Genomic DNA, 20110 nt, shown 5'->3' on the forward strand with positions numbered 1-20110 from the left:
GGTTCTAACCCAGCTTCGGAACGTTTGTAATAGGACGGTCGAAGTCTGTTCTGTCGTGGTACTACCTGCGGTAAGAACGTTGGCAGTCTCCCGAACCGTTGATAAAGCCTCCCATGCAGGGTTACACATTGAGGTGACATGTCTTCCCCCGCATCCGGTACATCTCTGTTGACTTCGGCAATCTTTTGGTCGGTGACCTCGCTTCGTGCAACGAAAGCATCTCATGTTTTGCGCTAGCATTTTCTTTTTCTCATCTACCGCAAAAATACCGGGCAAGCGCCCACTTAAGATTTAGAGATAATCGCGAAAAAATGGGGGATGGGCGCTCGTCCAATCATCAATTTTACTTTTAAACGTAGTGTGCATACTTTCTCAGATCGTACAAATTTGGGAATGGGTGCTTAGTGTGGTATGGGCGGATGCGCGGCGTTCTATGGTACTGTGATATCCGATGGGCAATCACCGGTACAGTGAGTTCAGTAGTTGCAAAGAAGCAGTGTTGTCCGTTCTGCTAGTGTGCAACACCAACGTTGATGGTGGATTGGCGCCTTGCCTCCGATTATGAGCCACTGTTGGCACGGTTGTCGGCCTTCGCTCGAGTGCTGATGACTGTTCTCTGCTCTCTATCTCCACGCGCATAAAATGCAAGAGTCTCTCCAACTCCTCACCTGCATCTGTTGACAAAGGCGAGACGTTGTCTAACAGTTGTCCAGTGTCAGTCATTCCGGCTCTTTCTCTCCCATTGATTGGAACTCCAAGCTCTATCCCGTATCTTTTGAGTCTATGGTACTCGACCACTATATTGGTTGGGAGGTTGGACAGGAGTATGTCCACCATCGTAGTAGAGTACTATGTCGCACTCGAAACGCCTAGGGCACACATGCCACGAATGTTGGTCTGGACGTGGTCGTAAATATTCCGTAGTCCTTGTACATCTCGATCTGACTTCACCATTGGTAGGCTTCATGGTCTTTCGAGGTACTCGCGCTGAATGCGTTGCTTGTTCTCGAAGTATTCGGATAGTATTTCTATGGCGTCCTTGTAGCACTCTGCCATTGCTTGTAGCCCGGAAATAGCACTGGCGGCTGGCCTACTCAGCAGGGAGCGTAGATATTGGAATTTCCGTGAGTCTGGTGTTACGGTGAACGGCAGTTTGAAATTGCTCCCAGAAGGGCTGCCAGAGGGTAAGCTCACCTTGATACTGAAGTAGTTGTAGTTTAGGGAGTTTCATGCCCATGGCCTGGGGTATGACTCTGTCACCGTCGTCTCCCACATGGTAAATGGCTGGTGCTGCCGGTTGACGCTCGATTTTGTTGCGTACCTCGCTGAGGGCTCTTGCTACTTGATCTTCGTAGTCTGCCACAGCAACATAGTCCACTTCAAGGTTGGCATCGGTGATTAGCGGCTCAGTCTCTTCGTTGACCTTGCGAAGTTCCTCGTTGCCGGCGATAAGCCTGTCTCGTAGGTTCTTGAGGATGTTGATGTCAAGGGTTGCTGACTGGAGCGCAGTCGTGATATCGGTAATTATCTTCATGTTTTGGCTCCGTCGAACCCTACGCTTCGTAACGGGCTGTAGTTGAGCTTGTTGGTGCATAATACTCCGCTTCGTCTTCAGCCGATCCATCCTCACGTTGATTCCTCACGTCCAAAGGTCCCGGGTTTCTTGTACCATTAATTGTTGCACATTGAAGCGCTCTATTCGTCGACGGATGACTTTGCCGGTGACCTTGTGAGGTCGATTTGTGAAAGACAGGACAACTGACTTGGTTGGGAACCTTTTTTTTTTACTGACTCGGTGGCTCCCCTAGGGCGAGCCCCTGCCCTTTGATCTTCTTCTTTTTATATCGACAAAAGTCTTATATCAGTCTCTGTTTAGTTATAATTATTTTACAGAGCCCGCTTGGAACGTAGAAAATTAACCCTTTGCTGCTGCTCACAAACTTTTTTGGGAAAAGTGACCATGCTTTGACAGCAGGGTGAAAACAATTCAGAAGTGAGTATTGCTCCAAAATTAGGTGAAATGAAATTTTATGAAATGGCACCCTATGAAATGCCTGCGTATTCGATAAAACGGTGTTCAATGAAATGTCCGGTACCCATTCAAAGCTAATGGAAGATCGATATGAAAACATAATCTATAATTTAATTATGTGCAATTGCCGTGTCTTGCTATTTTCCTGTACTGCAGTTTGGCGATATTTGCCAGCTAAGTTATGTTTATATAATAAATTCAGATGCACTGACTTTATTTGAGGTTTCATTATCTTCATTACAATTTTTATAGCTTTCACGATGCAATTCTAAAAGTGTCGAACACCGGCTGTAAGAACAATGCCTTCGCTTTCACCAGGGCAGAGAGCTGTTCCATTTTTCCCAAGAAGCATGCAAGGCAGTGCACCAGGCATTCGTGAGTGCCTCATTTGAAAGGGTGTTCAGCACGGCGGACGATATCTTCACTTAGACTTTCGAGAGCTAGCTGTTGCTCAAGGTCACAAGTGTGACTGGTGGCAAAAAGAAACTCTTCCATAACTTGTTTTTGCGTCTTACCCTAGTACAGCAAGTTAGAAAGTAATGCCAATAAAGTAACATATTATTTTTTCTGGCAATGGTCACTTACTTTTATGGAAGGGTAATTGTAATTAGTTACAATTTAGCCAGGTGCAATGAAAATGCACTTCCTTACTTGTTTTTAGTAACTTGAACAAGTCTGAGTGTAGTTCCCCAAATGGTCACTGGCAGAGAGGGCAGCGGTGCAATAGAATCTAGCTCGGTGCTAGAGTATGTGCTGGAGCCAGTTCTCCAAGCAAGGCGTCTATGGGAATTCCCCAGCTGAGTTGTTCTAGTAATATTGCTTTCTGTGTAATTTGTTGAATGAAAGCTACAGCCCGACAAGCCAATCTTGGCATCAGAGTGAGGCAACTCAACAACATACTGTCGAAGTAAACTCCATCCGCAAATGGTGTTGCATGCTTCGCTCCTCCACTCCAATGGGCTTGCGGGTGCCCTGCATTTGCCCCATCAAGTTACGCTGAAACAAAGCATAGATGCACTCGCATGCTTTTCTTTCTGCCGTTTCAACCAATGACAGTGCTTTTTCAGCTACCCTGCCAACATGTAGTACATGCCCCACCTTGTTGAGGTTGCCCAGTGGATCAGCATGCATCCTTCATATTCTTTTCCACACAAAGCTGAAGTACTTTTTTTTTTTTCTTTCCATTTAATTCACTGGGGAGCTGCTAGGTTAGTTTCACATGAAGAGCATGGCGAGACCAAAAAAGGCACGGGGCTAGGTTTTCAGCATGGGCGAGCTGAATTCCACATTTATTATCTAAAGTCCCTTGAAACTCAAAACAAGTCGAGGGGCTTTTTATCTACATAGCCGCCCCCTCTATCGGTGCAGAGGAATTTCGTTCAGACGGGTGCTGGAGGGGGATACTCGCACAAAGGTTCCGAGACATTCACACTCCTGGCATTCACGAACAATAGAGAACATTTAGGTGTCTCCGCCGGGACGACGTGACAGAGCCGGAGGAATCGGCGACGTTTAGACGCCGTCCGAGGTGTCGCTGGCCGTCGACCGTTCCATCTGAGCCGTGATGCGCTCCAGCTCGGTTACCTTGGTGTTGGCGTAGTGGTAGAACATCATTTTGATCCCGCTGGCGATGGACATCTTCATGCGGATGTTGTAGCGGAAGGCGTACTTGTTGTTTTGCTCGGCTCGCCTGTAGAGTCGCTTCAGGTCGCGGATCTGTTGGTCAAGGAACACAATCTGCCGGTACGTCGCGTCTAGTTTCTCCTGGATAACGGCGGCGCGCCCCTCCAGCGTCTCGGGCTCTGCGGGCTCCGCGAGTTCATCGGTCACCTCCGCATCGACGGCCTCTTCTTTGTCGACGGCGTCGGCGGGGACCGAATCCGCCGAAGCAGTCGCCATATTGTTTTTTCATACGAGCGCCGACAGCGCCGCCAGTACCTGTCAGCGACCCTTGTAACAGGCGGCAGCTTGTGCCATCTAGCAGCACCTAGCATCAAATTTTCATCGACGATTTTGTTACTGCTTACTGTTTTCGGAGTTTATGGTTAAAACCGCTGAAATTTGCTCTACTGTACATAATATAATCACATGAAATTGTCTCATTTACCCTAAACCTTTATTTATGTCTTCAAAGATTTTTAGTTTAAACGTATAAAACAAGTTTAGATGGCGCAGCAGTCCGCCCTGATACTTTTGACCACTTCAACGTTTATCCACCTATTTGTATGTACACTTCATACCCTATCTATGGGCTTCACACGCCCACCCTCTCCTCCTTCATCCTCTTCCGCCACCTTCGAAGCCCGCGCGGCCCGCGGATAATGATCGTCCCAGGATAGGCAGCAAAATTTACCTCTACTCGGCCGTTTCACCCAAGCCCGGAAGAACGTCGTCATGTGCGGCCGAATGGCATGGTTTGTAATGCTTTCTACTTCAGTTGTTAAGAAATCTTTTCGGTCAAATGTCGTGGCACAGCTCCAAGCAGGTTTTGGTTTCACTGCCCGTTCGAACGGGCGCTGTTTTGATTTGAAAATCAATTTAGGGACTGCAGGGTTCGAGAGAGCCACGGCATGAACGCAGAAACCATGTTAGATCAATCAATCAATCTTTATTTTCACGAAATAGAAGAACACGGGAAGCGTGCGCGGCTGGCAGAAAGATTACAAACCCGTACGCTGGGGCGCCTGCCAGCCAACTTTCCGCGAGTTAATAAGGAGACACAAAACAAAACACGACACACAACAGTTTGACGTTTTAGACGCAGACGAGCAAATAATACAGGAAGGACAAAAAAAGACCATTGGACTCGCAAAATAAGGGCGGCCCGCAAACTCGCGCAGAGTGCGCAGCATTACGCTGGAGGCGGAATCGCAACACTAAAGTGATTTAACTGAACTGAATGTAAGTTGATGATAAATAAAGCTAGTAAGCAGGCAGCTGGTTTAGGTTGCACATCGTTAAGACCGGAGACGACGAAAAGGATGGGGACAGGACACACGTCTCAAACTCGGCTTACGACTTTTATTGAAAACATGGCTTAAAACACGTCTTCTCCCGTACCCACATCCGGACAACTGCGCACGTCCCATTGCTGACCGCAAACAAGCTGCTGAATATTTAGCTTTACCAAAACCCCGTGACTGCGGATAAAAACGACAGACGCACTAAAAGGTCTCAAACACAGTTCATTCTTTTTTCTTGGCTTGAAAAATTTGTAGATGTTATAAACTAGCATTTCTCGAGTAGTATGTACATTTTGACCTCGCAAATACCGCCAAACCTTCACTCTGGTAAAATGCTGTTCCAGGGTCAATGTATGAATGGTGTCAGTGTGATTTTAAGAGGTTTAAAGGCACTAGGTTCAAAGGAGTCACAACGAATGGGCTTTAAGAGATCATCATAAGAACATAAAAGATGTCACGACAACCACCTCTTCTCTTACCTCTAAAACTCCTGCTAAATGAACGCTACAACCTCATCCTACACCAGAACAGCTTTGTTCAGTAACACAAACACAAAAGACCATGGCACTCAATCGATCAATAAATCTTTATTTGCAAAAGAAAGTAGAACACAAGAAGCTTGCACGGCTGCCAGAAAGGTCATGAAACCCGTATGCTAAAGTGCCTGCAAGCCAACTCCCCATGAGCGAATTAATGAGTAAGTAGACACAAAACAAACAAACAAACAACAATTCATTGTTTTAGACACAGATGAACAAAGAAGACATGAAGGACAAAGTACGGCCCTGAGACTAGCGAGTTAAGGCTGGCCCAAACATTCACGCCGAATGCGCTGTGCCACACAGTGCAACGCAACGCTGCGCATTTGGCGCGAATGTGTGAACCAGCCTTTAAGGTTCCCAATCGAGCGACTCTAGAGTGTACGGAGGGTGCGCATCACGCTCCGACTGAAGTTGCAGAGGTCGTCACCAGAGCCGGGCAAGGGTGGGCACACGTTTCCCGGCAAGGACAAGTATGCACTCATTGCTGAAGGGAAAAGGGAGGCCTTATGTCACCGGGTGCGAACACGGACAGGGAGAGGAAGGCCTATTCGGCTGAAGATGCGCGACACCGAGGCTAAGTATGAGCTGACTAAAGGCGACAACGAGGAGGCGGACTTGCGCCAATCGACCGCAGCCGCTCCTCATAGTCCAGTGACTGGTCCTGACCGACCAGCATACGAGTCGCATGGCGCCGAACCCCCTTTAAGCCTTTTCATGTGTTGCATTTGGTGGGGGCTCCAGATAAAGGAGCAGTATTACAGTTGAGGAAGTGCTAGGGCACTGTACAGAGTCTTGAGGGTATGCCGTCCAAAATGCTGAGAGAATCTTTACACAAAGCCCAGTAAACTGTGAGCCTTACCAATGACCCTAGCCACATGATGACCAAAATTGAGAGTTGGCGTGAAAGAAATGCCTAGAATTTTTAGCACCTGTACGGGTGGAACAAGAAAGCCTCCAAGGAAGTGGTGTGGAAGATCATTGTTCCTAGCTGAGCTAAACTGCATCACAGTGCACTTGCCGTGACCGAGACTATTATTACTCGTGGACCAGAGAGCCACCTTGTCCAGGTGAGTCTGCAGGATGGCAATGTCGACGGCAGAGTGAACACCCATAGCCAGCGTAGTGTCATCTGCATATTGGACTGTAAGGACCCTATCTGACTGGGGAATATCCTGGACATGCAGGTTGAGGAACCCTCGAAAGAACAATGAAAGTGTGAAACGCCGAGCCCCCGTATGTCACCCTAAAACTGCGACCGGTTAGGAAGGCAGTAACGCAGTGCAATAGGCCACTGCCCACCCCACAGGCGAACAGCTTCCTGGTGATACAGGCGTGATCCAGGGTGTTGAAGGGGTTGCGGAAGTCCAACTGGACAATGTCGGTGGGGACAAGACCATCTATGTTGTCGGTTATGTAATGGGGGACGGTGGCCAGGGCAGTCTCACAGGAGCAGAAGTACCAGAACCCGTGCTGCGACGAAGGCAGTAGCTGGACACGATCCCGGTGAGAGAGTAGGTGATTGTTGACCATACATTCTAGGATACGGTACAGAATTGAAGTAACTGACATTGGGCAGTAGCTGGTTAGGTTGCTGGGTGACTTGCCTTTTCCCTTGAAAAACCTGAGTGACTAGGGCCTGCTACCAGCTATCAGGAAAGACAGTTGTCCAGAAGAGACTGATAAATGGCGAGAAGGGACAGGGGAATGTGAGGTTGGATCATCTTGAGTAGGATGGGAGGAATACCGTCAGGAACAGCTGAGCAGGATGGTTTGATACAACAAAGGGCCTCCTTCAGGTCACGGGGTGAGTGAAATACACGGGACACCATCAGGGTTGGGAAGCAAACCAACCCCGACTCCGTGGTCACAAAGTAAAACGGGGGCAGAGGTAGGGCCGGGAACGGAAGCAAACTGGCTCCCAAACATGTTGGCAATCTCCCCAGGGAGGGTGACAACCTTCATTTGATGTGAAAGATGGGTTGTATTGAATAGTTTGCTGACTGACATAACACCAAAAATCTCTTGGTTCCTTACGTGCACATAGAGCAATACACTTGGCAAATGCAACCTCGTCAGCATGCAGGGCAGCTTTAAGGGAATGCTGAAGTTCCTTAGCCCACGCGAGTGTCTCAGTGAACTGCAGACTGTTCAGTGCTCTTGAAAAGAGCTCTCTTTTGACAAGCAACATGAATGTGATCCTTAGTGATCCTAGGGGCACGAGCACGTCCCCTTCGGCTAGAAATGCGGGGCGTACACTCCAACTTAATGGCATGTGCCAAATCACACCAGAGGTCCATGTTAGCTAAACAGTTGTCGCCCATTGTGGTCATGCACCATGGGGGCAAGGTGAGCGAGTTAGTTCATGTGATCTTGGTCTGTCTGGTGGAACTTCCATATGGCACAAGCGAAGTGACCTCTGCGGAATAGACCCAGAGCGCAAGTGAACTCAATGGCCAGGTGGTCACTCCCAGACAAACCAGAGTAGACATTGCATAAAATACTGGGATGGGCGTGACACAAATACAAGGTCGAGGAAACTGTAGTTTGGGATGTAGGTGGGAGAGCGGAAGATCTGGGAAAGCCCTGATATTGACACCAGGCGCAATAGAGTGTTGCCAGCTGTGCCAAAGGGGGCGGCAGCGTCGGAACTCCACCACTCGATGTGGCTGTTAAAGTCTCCAAACAGAAACACCTCCCTATAGGACTTTGTAAACGCCTTCGTGATGGACGCATCAAGTAGCTCGTAGGCAATAATCCGGGTGGATGGTGGACAGTAGGCACAGTCGAGGAGAGCGCTACCCTTCGGGTGATGAAGCTCCAGAAAAATCGCTCCTAACTTTGGGTGCTCGAGGTTGTCCCATCTGACTGCCGGGAGACCGAGCGGCACGGCATTGAGCACGCCACCACCGTGAGATGGACGATCACGCTAGTGAACTGTGACGAGTGCCTGGCCGAAGAGCTCGGCGTCGCGAACACCGTCGTCTAACCGTATCTCTCTGAGAAGAAACCCAGTACTATCGGGAAGAGCCGTTGAGGCAAGTTTGAGATCGGTCAGTTTGTTCTTCACACTATGGCAATTGGTGTATCAAAACGTAACGGACTTGCTGAAGCAGTTGCTCGCAGTGGGGTTACGAGCGCCAGTGGGTCGTTGCCGAGTGTCCTCCAGGGTGCACTGGGGTGTCCCATACTGGGGTGGCGAGATGTCATCATCAGCTTCGGGCAAAGAAGAGAGCACCTTGTCGAACTGCGGCAACTGACATACGCCGATATGACCTGAGTGACAGGAGCTTGCACTTACGGTGATGCCACCTGTCACATAGGTGGTGCTGTAATGCTGCCACGGTACCGTAGACACCCTTTGAGCAGCGGGCACAGGTGGGGGGGGGGGGGTGCCAGGATTTCGTGCAACGTCCCCAGCAAGCAGAAGGAGCCAACAGCATCTAACCGCCTTGTAGGTCTTGCCACCGAACCGGTGTGGGTGGGAGGTTGTAATTGAAGAGCAAAATGGGCGTCCAGAGCAGTTTGGTACGCTGTTGTTCCATTGATCAGGTGCCTGGAGAGTTCATAATGGACGCCGTTGAGAAAGAATGTGCGAGAACGATATCTGTGAGACTCAGTCAGAGCAGGAACAACAAACGCCTTACACGTTCTGCCATTGCCATAGTTCCCCTATTACTTCAACAAATAACCTTCAAGGTCACCCCCATTCAAACCCCAAGAAACTGTCGTAGTCAGAGCCTATACAAAATGGAGGGTTGTTAACATTCCTCTGTTTTAGTTTTATTTATGATTCTTTTATTAAGTGCTTGTGATAATTTTTTTTCTTACAGTTCTATCGAAGTTAAACCTTACAGCAGTATATGATTGACCTTCCGCTAAATTACCCAAGCATCAAAGAAAATGTCGGTAACGTAGGTACACGCACTGTACATGCTCGCCTTCCCAATATGGAGAGCAATTCATCTGCTCTTGCACGGGAGTTATGGTGACATCAGAACAATGCCAAGTTCTGATTGGCTTTGAGTTGAAAGATAGTGGGTAGACCTCAATGCTAGATGCCTTGAGGTCTACTCACTGTTTTTTTTCATTCTGCCAATGAAAGCTTGATGTTAACTTTATCCCAACCCCTGTGCAAAAAGCAGACGAACTTGCACTCCGCAGAGTAAAGATTCGAAGTAAATAACAAAAAAAAACGCCCGTAGAACACGCGTGCGAAGGGCTATTTGTTTTAGATTTTTGCTTTCAAACAGATAGAGCCGAAGAAGCCAGAACGCGCAGCGCGTGTACCTACGTTTCGGCATTCTTTTTGACGCTTGGGTAATTATACAAAAGGTCTATTGTTATGTTCAGCTACATGTTTATACATTTCTGAATATTGGTCCTTATTTTTTATACAAAGTTTGTGTTCTGATAAGCGGTCGGTTATACTTCTAGTTTGCCCAATATAACACAGGCCACAATCAAAGGGTATCTTGTACACAATTCCAGACACACACGCTCCATATCTTCTTCTTTGTGTCTCTTCACACAACCTGTATTTGTTGAAGCAAAGGTCATATGGCTCAGCCTATGATCTATGCAAAAGGAAGCGCAAACATTAAACCTGTTGGCTAGTGCTCTGATGCTGTGGGACATTCTGTGAAAATAATAAAGGACTACTCCCTTCCTAGGTCTAGTCCTTTTTTCAACTTTAGGTACCTTTTAATGCGAAAGAATTAACTTTCCCATGAAGCGAGCCGACGTCATCAGTTTGAAGCGCGAAAACGGCACCTAGTTTCCCTGATCCCAAAAGTCCCATTGGCTGGCGTGCGGCGACGAGGCTCCCATTGGTCGCTGCGTGCGTCAGTTTCAACGACCGCCGCCAGATGGCGCTGTGTGTCCGTGCCACCAGGGCGCTGATAAAACTAACCACCACAACCCCATGCCACTACGGGCCCCGTGCCGGTTAAAACGGACATGTTGGCGCGTGCTCGGAGGCTTCTGCTCGTCTCGCCGCCAACCAACATGGTGTAGTCTCCATCATCCATATCGTCAGCGGTGCTTCTTATCGTTTCGCCGCCTCTAGCATCCAGATCGTCGCCGGTGCTTCTGCTCGTCTCAACGCTGATGAACATGGCGCCGCCTCTAGCCTCCACATCGTCAGAGGGGCTTCTATGTTTTCGCATTCACAACTCTTAAGAAGTGCTTAGTGTACCTTAAGCTTTTTTGTGGGGGACACCAGATGATATACTCCCCAGGATAACTTGCAGTTCTGAATCGCTGTACAAGAGGATTAAGAGATGAACTAATTGAATGAAAACAGGACTTTTGAACTTCTACATTGACAAGATTCCGAATTATTCCCACATTTGCATGCTTTGAGTGGAAGCTATTAAAATGAAGAGGAAGTTTCGGTGCATTCTTTCTATCCTTGCAGCAAAGGCCTGGATTAGTTTGAAGAAATGCGGGTTGTGTGAAGAATCACAAGGAAAGAGATGTGTAGTGTGTCAGGAATTGTGTAGAAGGTGCCCTTTGATTGTGGCCTGTGTTATATCGGGCAGACTATACATTGTATAAGAGATAAGGACCATTACTCAGATGTATAAACATGTAGCTGAATGTAACAGTTGTGTACCCTGTTTGTATGCAAGCAATTCCTTGTGTGTTTTACGATTCTTACAGTGTTTGATGCCTTTGGAATTCGATGCTATAAAGGGACAACCTCTACAAATCTGGAGATTTAGTTTGTTACTTTAATAATGCTAATACACTTTTTTTTCCATTAGGTTATTCGTTACAGCTTCAAGAATGAAAACATGCCCATAGGGGCCTGTTCCTATATTTCTAGGGTACTTAAATAATTACAATATACTACTTAAAAAAAAAAAAAAAAAATGTTTCAGCGTTTTTTTACAATGCATATTTGTTTGCAAGTCCGGTTTCAGGGTGCTGCCATCTTGCTCGGTTGGGGTGTGCTTGGACGCGTCATGATCTCATTACAAAGCCTTGCAAAGGCGTCGTAATTGGACTATGGCCGAGCTCAAGCGCACCCCACTGAGGAAGATGGTGGTGCCTGAGACAGGATTTGCAAACGTGTATAAATGAACCGCATGTGACATGATGCTGGTACTTCTCTACAACATACCTCCTGTGGTAGAGGTTGGATGCACAAGTCTCATTTACATAGGAACCTTACAGACATAACTAAAATGCAAAGCAGGGCATCTCCAGCGTTCGTATCATCCAAAATATTTTTCAAAACTTCTATGGTTATAGCGGTTTATCATATTTACTTCATGCTCATTCAAAAGCCAAACTGCTGTAGGTGATGTTTTAAAGAAGGGCACTTATTAAAACGTTTTTGTGGCTCCTAAGGATTTTCATTGCATTCTTGGGGCTTTTTCTACCAAAAACCCACTGAAGTATATTGCCGGATAAGTCTTGAGACCACTATGCCTTAGCAGCTTCAGTCATACACTTGAGCTCTGAACATCATGAATCATTCTGTTACAACTGCTGTTGAGGGGGCATGAAATTTTTTTTTTCTGCAGTGTTGTCAAGGCCAGTGTAGTTTTCAAAGGGCCGCTGCACTATCACATCTTGTGTCTAGTCCTCACGCACACTCGTGCAAAGGGGAAGCCATGGACTCGTGCAAGTAGCTTTGACAGCAGCCGAGCAATGCGAAAATTTATTCTAGCCTTGGCATTGTTTCTCAGAAAAGTTGACGTCGAGTGTAAATACCCCTTCGAATAAATCCTTGGCATTCATAACCTATGAAATGTGCATTCGTTTTTTCTCTACCCACTAGCAGTTGTAGAAAAAATTGGACGAAAACCAAGAGCTTTCACCCCTTCAACTTCCATCATACTGATGTGCTGGGGTTGGCAATGCACAAGGCACATGCTGCGCCTCGGGCATTGTTAGAGTTTGGCTTTTCACGTCATCGCAGCTCTTGTCAGGACTAGCACAGTAGGCATTCTGAAACATGTCACCATTCAAATAGTTTTCACGGCCAAATCAAGAAAGTTGAGTGTGGTTCATTCAGACCTAATTAATTGTGCAAAACCATGCAGGTTTTCTAATAAATCTGACAAGAAGGTACCAGCAAGGAGTAAGTTGCCTTCCCCCCCTTTGCACAAATGGGTTGAATTGCTTTCTTTCTGTTTGCATGCCAACCCCAGTGCCCTGAACAAGGGCTGCCTGCAACATGCCTGCCAGTACCAAGACGCCACCGGCCAGTACCGGTGTCCGAAGTGGGTCGACCTCAACAGCCAGGGCAAATATAAGCCCTCCTACAACATTTCTCCACGGACGTACCAGTGAGTGCCCTGCTGATATCCCGGGAAGTAGCTTGTATTCGAAAGACCAGCTTTCCCTTTAATTTTTTCTTTAGAGTAAGTGCAGGAAAATAGCCCACCCTTGGAAATTGTGCCACTTGCATTGGGAAATTCTTTTTATTGCTTCATTGATAGGAGCTTCAACAGCAGTTAATTAGGTAATTTTAAATTTGGTAAAAATCACAATTTTGAAATATCTACAGTTCAGAGTACCTCCCCCAGAAAACATGATTGCTAAATTCCTTCTCTAGCTATTTCAGTGATGTGATTGCTGCGCCAATTGCGCCAAACTGCGCCAAGGGGCTAACCCTGCTACATCCTGCTACATTTTGCCAAAATATGGGTAATCTGTGCCAAGGCTGTGCCAAAGACCGATTTTGGTTGCCTTTCAAAACTGAAACTATACTGAGTACCGTAATTAAGCACTCGTGAGCTAGGTGGCGCAAGCGGCCGCCCGACACGAAGTACCTTGCATCAATCGTTCATCCGGTACCCCCCCCCCCCCCCCCTTGCGTGGTTTTTCCCGCCGTCTCTCGTTTTGCGCTCTCATTGTCTCGCGTCTTTAAAAAAAAACAAAGTTCAACGATAGGCGCAGGCGTGTGCAGACGCTCCGACGATAGCCTTCTGGGTACGACTAGCCATGCCGTCAAGCTGCGAAACAAAACCACGTTTTTGTGCGGCGGGAGTTACTTTGTGAATTCAAGCACTCGCTCCTCAAACCAACGGCCATGGGAAAACTATATTTGGTCCCTGCCTGCCAGTCACCGTGGTCGCACGACGTCGGGTGTTGCCATCGCCACGTCGCTGCAGATATTTCGCTTTCTAAACTGAAACGTAAGGACCGCTGCATGTTCATCAACATTCCTGTTCTTGTTTAATACGCTACTACAAAAATCCCTCTAGCTCAAAGACTGCTGTGTCGAAGAATTGATTGCCTAGGTTTCTCTCGGAAGGCCTTCTTTTGAGAGGGACCCCGGTACGTGAAAAATCTGCCGCGAAATAAAGTTGGTTAAGAGAAGTGAGCTAAAGCAAGAAAGGCAATGTCTGCACGCTGAAACCCACACAGTGTGCTTTTTTGTCTGCGAGATACGTTAATAAATTAGGAAAAGTTTTTAAGAACCCTCATCTCCCCCCTGAAGTCACGTGTTACCATTTTTCTGATGTGCAATGGTTTCGCGCAGTCGGCTGCAAGACTTTTCTACAAATTTTGTGTCATCTATTAGTGGCATTCCAAAACTAGACGAGGGCACTGAGGCTGGCTATACTCTCAGCCACCATTTGTATGTTGAGAGCGTTTCAAACACTTGCGTTGCAGCTGTTCTGAGCCGCTCCGAAGATGCCTTTTCATTACTTCACGTCACGCCACTCAGTACGCAGACAGGAATGAATGATAATTACAAAGACAAGGCGACTTATCAGGTTTCCAGTCTAAACAGTGCAATCCTTGAAAAGCAAGATGTGCACGCGAACTGCACATGCACACAGGGAATGTGCCACTTGGGAGGGTGAATGTATGTTTTGTTGTTGTACATAGCCTATTAGTGCTGGACTAAGTATAACCCACCAGTGCCTGTAGCCTGCATACTAAGTATGACCCGGCACCACCGGTCGACGGCTGATTAAGAATGCTAATTATAAGTTGCCTCCGATGGTCGCCTACAGACTGAGTATGCTGCGCGAATTATCAATCTACACGGAAAGACGCATGCTACTACAGGCGACCGTTGGCATCAAGTCATCCTAGTTCAGTTACTTGTGCTATCGTTCCTCTCCTACTTGCGACACCAAGTAAAGATGTCAGACTGGAGATTTCATGGTCCTGGTTCGATTCCCGCTGAGCACCTTGGCGAATCCCTCTAGTTTCGATTGTTTGTTCCTAGTTATGGTCATCTATGAGTTATGACTAATTATGCCTTCTATATGCTTTAAATGCTTATACTCTGCCTGCTATAGGCTATGCATTCTTCAGGTTGCCTTGACGTGCGAGTAACACTTTTTCATCATGCTCATGCATTACACTTTTCTGTGAAATCCAGCCCATAAACACATTCTGTGTTAAAATTGATCACGCGAATACATCGCTTCGTCATAGAGAGTACATACCGAACCACTTCCAAACGTAAAATGATGTGTCTACTTAATATTCTCGAAATTCATATTTAGCGAAATCCATGAAATTCTGTGGCCGCACAAGTAAAGTTGTTCACAGTACAACAAATATTGAGGTCTCTGAGCCTTTATTCTGTGTTCTTATTGAAGAAAAGAATGTGTGACGGTAACCCAAAATAATACACATGTTAAAGTAGCAGAATGTGGCACAGCATCAGCTTAATCGTTTCTGGCTGAGGTTGGCATGACGATAGAGTTTTAGTGGATTGTCCCGATGACTCCGATAACGATACCCAATACTCTGCCGAAGCTGTAGCACATGCATCATATCACTATTGGAGGTACCTGAGGCATCTACTGAAACTCTTACGTTCGACCCTTTTTTAAAAGAAGCAAATGCTGAAATTGAAGATGATTCACTAAGTGCCATTACCATGAAAGCTCTGCTGTGCCTCTCAGAGACACAGAGGTGTCCTCTCAGAACCGCTTGTAGTGTCGTTTGTGTGTTGCCGAGGGAGACGACCAGGTAACGAACCAAAACTTAAAACTTTATTTTACGTCGTAAGCCTCGTGCGTCCGATCTCCGACGCGCCGCCATGCATTCTCCCCGTCTGTCACCCCCTCGCCTTTGGGGCTCTTCTAACGCATGCCGGACAGCGGGGATGTGGCGCCATCTGGTTCTTGGACACCACATTTCCTCTCTTGCCTTTTAAAAAAAAAAACCTTCTCAGCGAAAGCCCACTGCGTAATCCTTTAACTGGGGTGGTCTCGTGTTCCTTGTTGATCGGACCGGCAGTCGTCTCTCTGGAGCTTGAGGGGTTGCTTCAAGCGGACCAATGGAGTCGCCAGGAGCGTTCGTGTCAGCGTGTCGATCATCTTGATCTGTGGGCATATGGTCTCTAATTGGATTGTCAAAGTCATCGTCAGTTGCAACTTCAGAAGTCTTCTCGATCTTTTTGAAGAATGACGAGTTTCGAATCGTTCTCTTGCCACCTCTTTGTGCAGTTATAGCTGTCCCTTGCACACGAGTAATCGTATAAGGGTCTGAGTCATATTGGGACTCAAGTGTTAGAGTCACGGGCCGTTTTAGTAGCACGAGATCTCCATTTTGAAGGTTATGAGGCACAGCGTGGCGTTTCCGGTCGGCATACAGCTTCATCTGTTCCTTCTTGAGCTGATCTCTTTCTCTCACTTGGCCATCATTCGTTGTGGCGGTGACTTCAGGGAGTTTCGTTTTCATTTTCCGCCCGTAGAGTAGTTCTGCTGGAGAGAGACCTGTCGTCCCCTGTGGCGTCGCCCTGTAGTTCAACAGGTACTTTTGCAGTTCAGGTTCCCACTTTTTCCCCTCAACTGTCGCTGCCTTGACAGTCTTCTTGATGTTTTTGATGAACCTTTCCGCTTCCCCGTTAGCCTGTGGCCACAGTGGTGTCACCCTATGGTGTTTTATTCCGTTTTCGGCCATGAAATTGGCAAAGTCTTGACTGAAGAACGGCAGTCCATTGTCAGTCTTGATGCTCAGCGGCAGGCCGTGGACGGAAAACATTTCTTGCATTTTTGACATTACTCCTTCAGTGTTCAGAGATGGCAGCGTCGTCACCAGAGGAAACCGTGAGTATTCATCCACTACGACCAGGAGATACTTTCCTCCTTGAAAGGGACCTGCAAAGTCTGCTGCCAACGCCTGCCAAGGACCAGCAGGAAGATCCGTCATTTTGGGTGGTGGTGGCTTCTCTTTCGACACTGTGCTCTGACAGGCTCGGCAGTTCTTCACCACAGATTCTACTTTCTTATCCCACCCAGGGAACCAGTTTTTCTCTCGAATGAGCTGCTTAGTCTTCACGACATCTTGGTGTCCTCTGTGAGCGATTTCTATCGCTTTCAGATGTAGAGCCTCTGGGAGTATTAGTCTCGTGCCTCTCAGGATGACATCGTTGTCAGTGACAGTGAGCTCTTGACAGATGTGAACGAAAGGCCTTAGCATCTCTTCTCCCCACATCTTGTCTGACGCCTTTTTATCCTCTTCTAGGATGGCGTTCTTCAGTTTCTGCATTAGTGGGTCTTCATCATAGGCCTTCTCCACCTCTTCCATTGTCATCGCTTTTGGCACAGCCGTGGTGCACACGTAGCAAACATATTCTCGAGTGGCTCTGCTTTCTTTGGACTCCAAGTCAGAGTCTCGGACGTGTCTTGACAAGTAGTTCGTGGGGTTGTCCTTTCCAGGGGTGTGTTTCACCTTGTAGCTGTACTGCTGCAGTCTCAGATTCAGTCGTTCCAACCTGGCTGACAGTTTCGCACTTGGATTCTGGAGGATGGAGGCTAGGGGCTTGTGGTCTGTCTTGATTGTGAAGACTCCTCCCGCTAGGTACACCCTGAAATGTTCCACTGCTGATACTATTGCCAACATCTCTTTGTCGATCTGGGGATATCGTTGTTCTGTCGGCGTGAGTGCTCGGCTGTAGTAGGCCAAAATGCTGAGCTTACCCTTTCTTGATTCTTGAGTAAGCATGGCACCCAGTCCAGTTGGACCGGCATCTGTGATGAGATGTGTCTCTTTGGTGTCGTCATAGTAGTCGAGCGAATGGCTGGCAGCCATTTCCATCTTGATCTTGTCTAGAGCCTCTTGGTGCTCTTTGGTCCATTTGAAGACGTTCTTGGCATGAGTCAGTGCTCGAAGAGGTTCGGCCATTTGCGCTAGTCTTGGAATGAACCTGCTGCTGTAGTTTACCATACCCAATAGGCTTCGGACCTCAAATGGATTGCTCAGCGGGGCCATCCGAATGACTGCTTCTACCTTGGCTGGGTCCACAGTGATGCCCGATGCTGAAAACGCATGTCCAAAGAACTTTAGAGTGCTTGCACCGATCACACACTTCTTGCCATTGAGGGTCAGTCCCGCATCCTGGAGGGCCTTTAGAATCAGGCGAAGTCTGTTGTCGTGTTCTTCTACTGTTCGCCCCAACACCAAAATGTCATCACTGATGTTGATTATGCCCTCTTCATCAGGAAGAACTTGTCGCATGACGTCTTGAAAGATTTCTGCAGCAGAGTTTACTTCGAAGGGAAGTCTCTTGTATCTTCTGAGTCCTTTGTGTGTTGAGAACGTGGTTATCTGCCTTGATGATTCATTGAGCTCCAACTGATGGTAGCCCTCATTCAGGTCAAGTTTTGTGAAGTACTTGGCTCCATTCAGGATACCAATGACATCTTCGACCGTAGGCATGATATGCCTCTCTCGTTCTATTGCAACGTTGGGCTCTCTCATGTCCACGCACATCCTCACCGCTTGGGGGTTGTTCTGCTTTGGTACTACGACTGGCTCAATAATGTCCAGTTCTTCTAGTCTCTTTAGCTCGTCTTCAACTCCTTTTCGCATCTTGAACGGAATTCTTCTGTGTGGGCGAGCGACTGGTTTGTCATCTTCCTTTATCTGGAGCTTGACCTGGAAATTCTGTAGTTTTCCCAATCCAGCGGAGAGGCTGGGGAACTCCTTGACAAGATCAACTTGGGACTTTTCTTCAATGCTATTGAGCACTTGAATGAGACCCAAACTTGTTGCTGTCTGGTAACTCAGAAGGGATGCATGATGTCCCTTGATGACGTGGACACTCGTGTGGGTGGTGGTCTTTCGAGCTTTCATCTTGGCTTTGAACACCCCAACCACTGGAAGAGGTTGCTTCATTCCGTAGGGCACTAGGCGGATGTCGGTCTTTTCCAAAGGTGCTTTAAGCTTGTCCCTCCAAGTTGTTTCTCCCATTACGTCAACTCCAGCTCCTGAGTCCACATAGACTTCGATCTTGACTCCTTCCGTTTCTACAGTCACGCTGGGGATCTTGGACTGTTTCTGCTGCACGTAGTACAGTTCTTCGGAAATGTCTTCGCTCCGAGTTGGTTCCAGTTCTTGAACCGTTCTGACTTGCTCTTGTTTGCGCGATCTGCACATCTTGGCAAAGTGGTTTTTCTTGTTCCAGTTGTGGCAAGTTGACCCCCATGCTGGACACTTCTCCTTGCCTCCGTCGTGTGGCCAACCTCTCCCGCAACACGTGCATGTCTTCGTCTGGGGGACTTCTTTTTTCAGAGTTTTCCGGGGCCACGGTTTCTTCTTTGGTGTATCCTGTTCACCGGCACCAACACTTTTCTCTCTATGTCGGCGGCTTGTCTCTCGGCGTTTTCGAAGCTGCGCCCTTCGAGCAATAGCTGCTCCAGTTTCATGTCCGGTTCACGGAGCGCGTTTCTTCTCAGTTTCGTCGACGCAGTGCCTTCTGTAATCTGTGACAGGACTTCTCCGTCCACGTCGGCGAACTCGCACGTTAGGGCTAGTTGCCGCAGATGCACATGAAACTGGTTGATAGTCTCTGCCGGCTCTTGCTTCGCTTGCCGAAACAGATATCTCTCGAAAACTGCGTTCTTCTTTGGCACGAAGTGAGCTTTCAGTTTCTCAACCGCGGTCTCGTAAAGAGTGCCCGTGTTCGGGAGCGTGATGAAAATGTCGTGAACGGCTTCTCCCGCGAGGTGCAGCGACAGTGCACGCTTTCTTTCGTAGTTCGTGACGTGGGAGGTGATGAGATAATTCTCGAATCTTGCATGCCATTGCATTCAGCGCTGAGACACAGAAGTTGGATCAGCATGCGGATCGAACGGAGGAATGCTCGGGACGCGAAGGTCCATGGTTTTAGGGCAGCTTCTTTGTTCAGCTCTCGACCGGCGTGATCTTGCTCTCGGGTCTCTTTTGGCGTCTTCTATAGACGTTCTGTCGAGCTGGATCTTCTTGCGGTCTTCCCCGGCATCCCATTCTCGTCGCCAGACTTGTAGTGTCGTTTGTGTGTTGCCGAGGGAGACGACCAGGTAACGAACCAAAACTTAAAACTTTTATTTGCGTAGTAAGCCTCGCGCGTCTGATCTCAGACGCACCGCCATGCATTCTCCTTGTCCATCACCTCACCATTGAGCGGTGTGTCTGATCTCAGACACACCGCTCAATAAGCGAAAAAATGTCTTACAAAGACATTAGTTGTCGTCATCGTTGGTGACACATCTGCACTCTTGAACATACCCCGTGCCACTAAAACTTCGCTTGGTACATAATAAAAATAATAAGAGTACACAATCAGCAACTCAACGCTGCTGGCCCGATAAAAAAAGAAAAGACTG

General features: G+C 47.7%; 2 protein-coding genes across 3 annotated transcripts in view; one reads left to right on the top strand and one right to left on the bottom strand.

Moving 5' to 3' along the window:
• Positions 1-3287: 3287 nt before the first annotated feature.
• Positions 3288-3943, bottom strand: LOC8043093. The gene has a single exon (XM_002416016.5). It carries the CDS (start codon positions 3929-3931, stop codon positions 3545-3547), a length of 387 nt encoding a protein of 128 aa, XP_002416061.2. The 5' UTR covers positions 3932-3943; the 3' UTR covers positions 3288-3544.
• Positions 3944-4292: 349 nt separating this feature from the next.
• Positions 4293-20110, top strand: part of LOC8043092 (abasic site processing protein HMCES) — a 96097-nt gene continuing 80279 nt past the window's right edge. The window contains exons 1-2 of one of the 2 annotated variants that reach the window (XM_040222284.2): positions 4293-4446; positions 12698-12835. In XM_040222284.2, coding sequence (XP_040078218.1) covers positions 4427-4446; positions 12698-12835 — 158 coding nt within the window. In that variant the 5' untranslated portion in view covers positions 4293-4426. The remainder of the gene's footprint in view (positions 4447-12697; positions 12836-20110) is intronic. The other variant, XM_029979882.4, reaches the window with a different exon arrangement.

This window comes from Ixodes scapularis, unplaced genomic scaffold, assembly GCF_016920785.2.
Source record: "Ixodes scapularis isolate PalLabHiFi unplaced genomic scaffold, ASM1692078v2 PGA_scaffold3__209_contigs__length_174095766, whole genome shotgun sequence".
In the NCBI taxonomy this organism is placed as follows: domain Eukaryota; kingdom Metazoa; phylum Arthropoda; class Arachnida; order Ixodida; family Ixodidae; genus Ixodes; species Ixodes scapularis.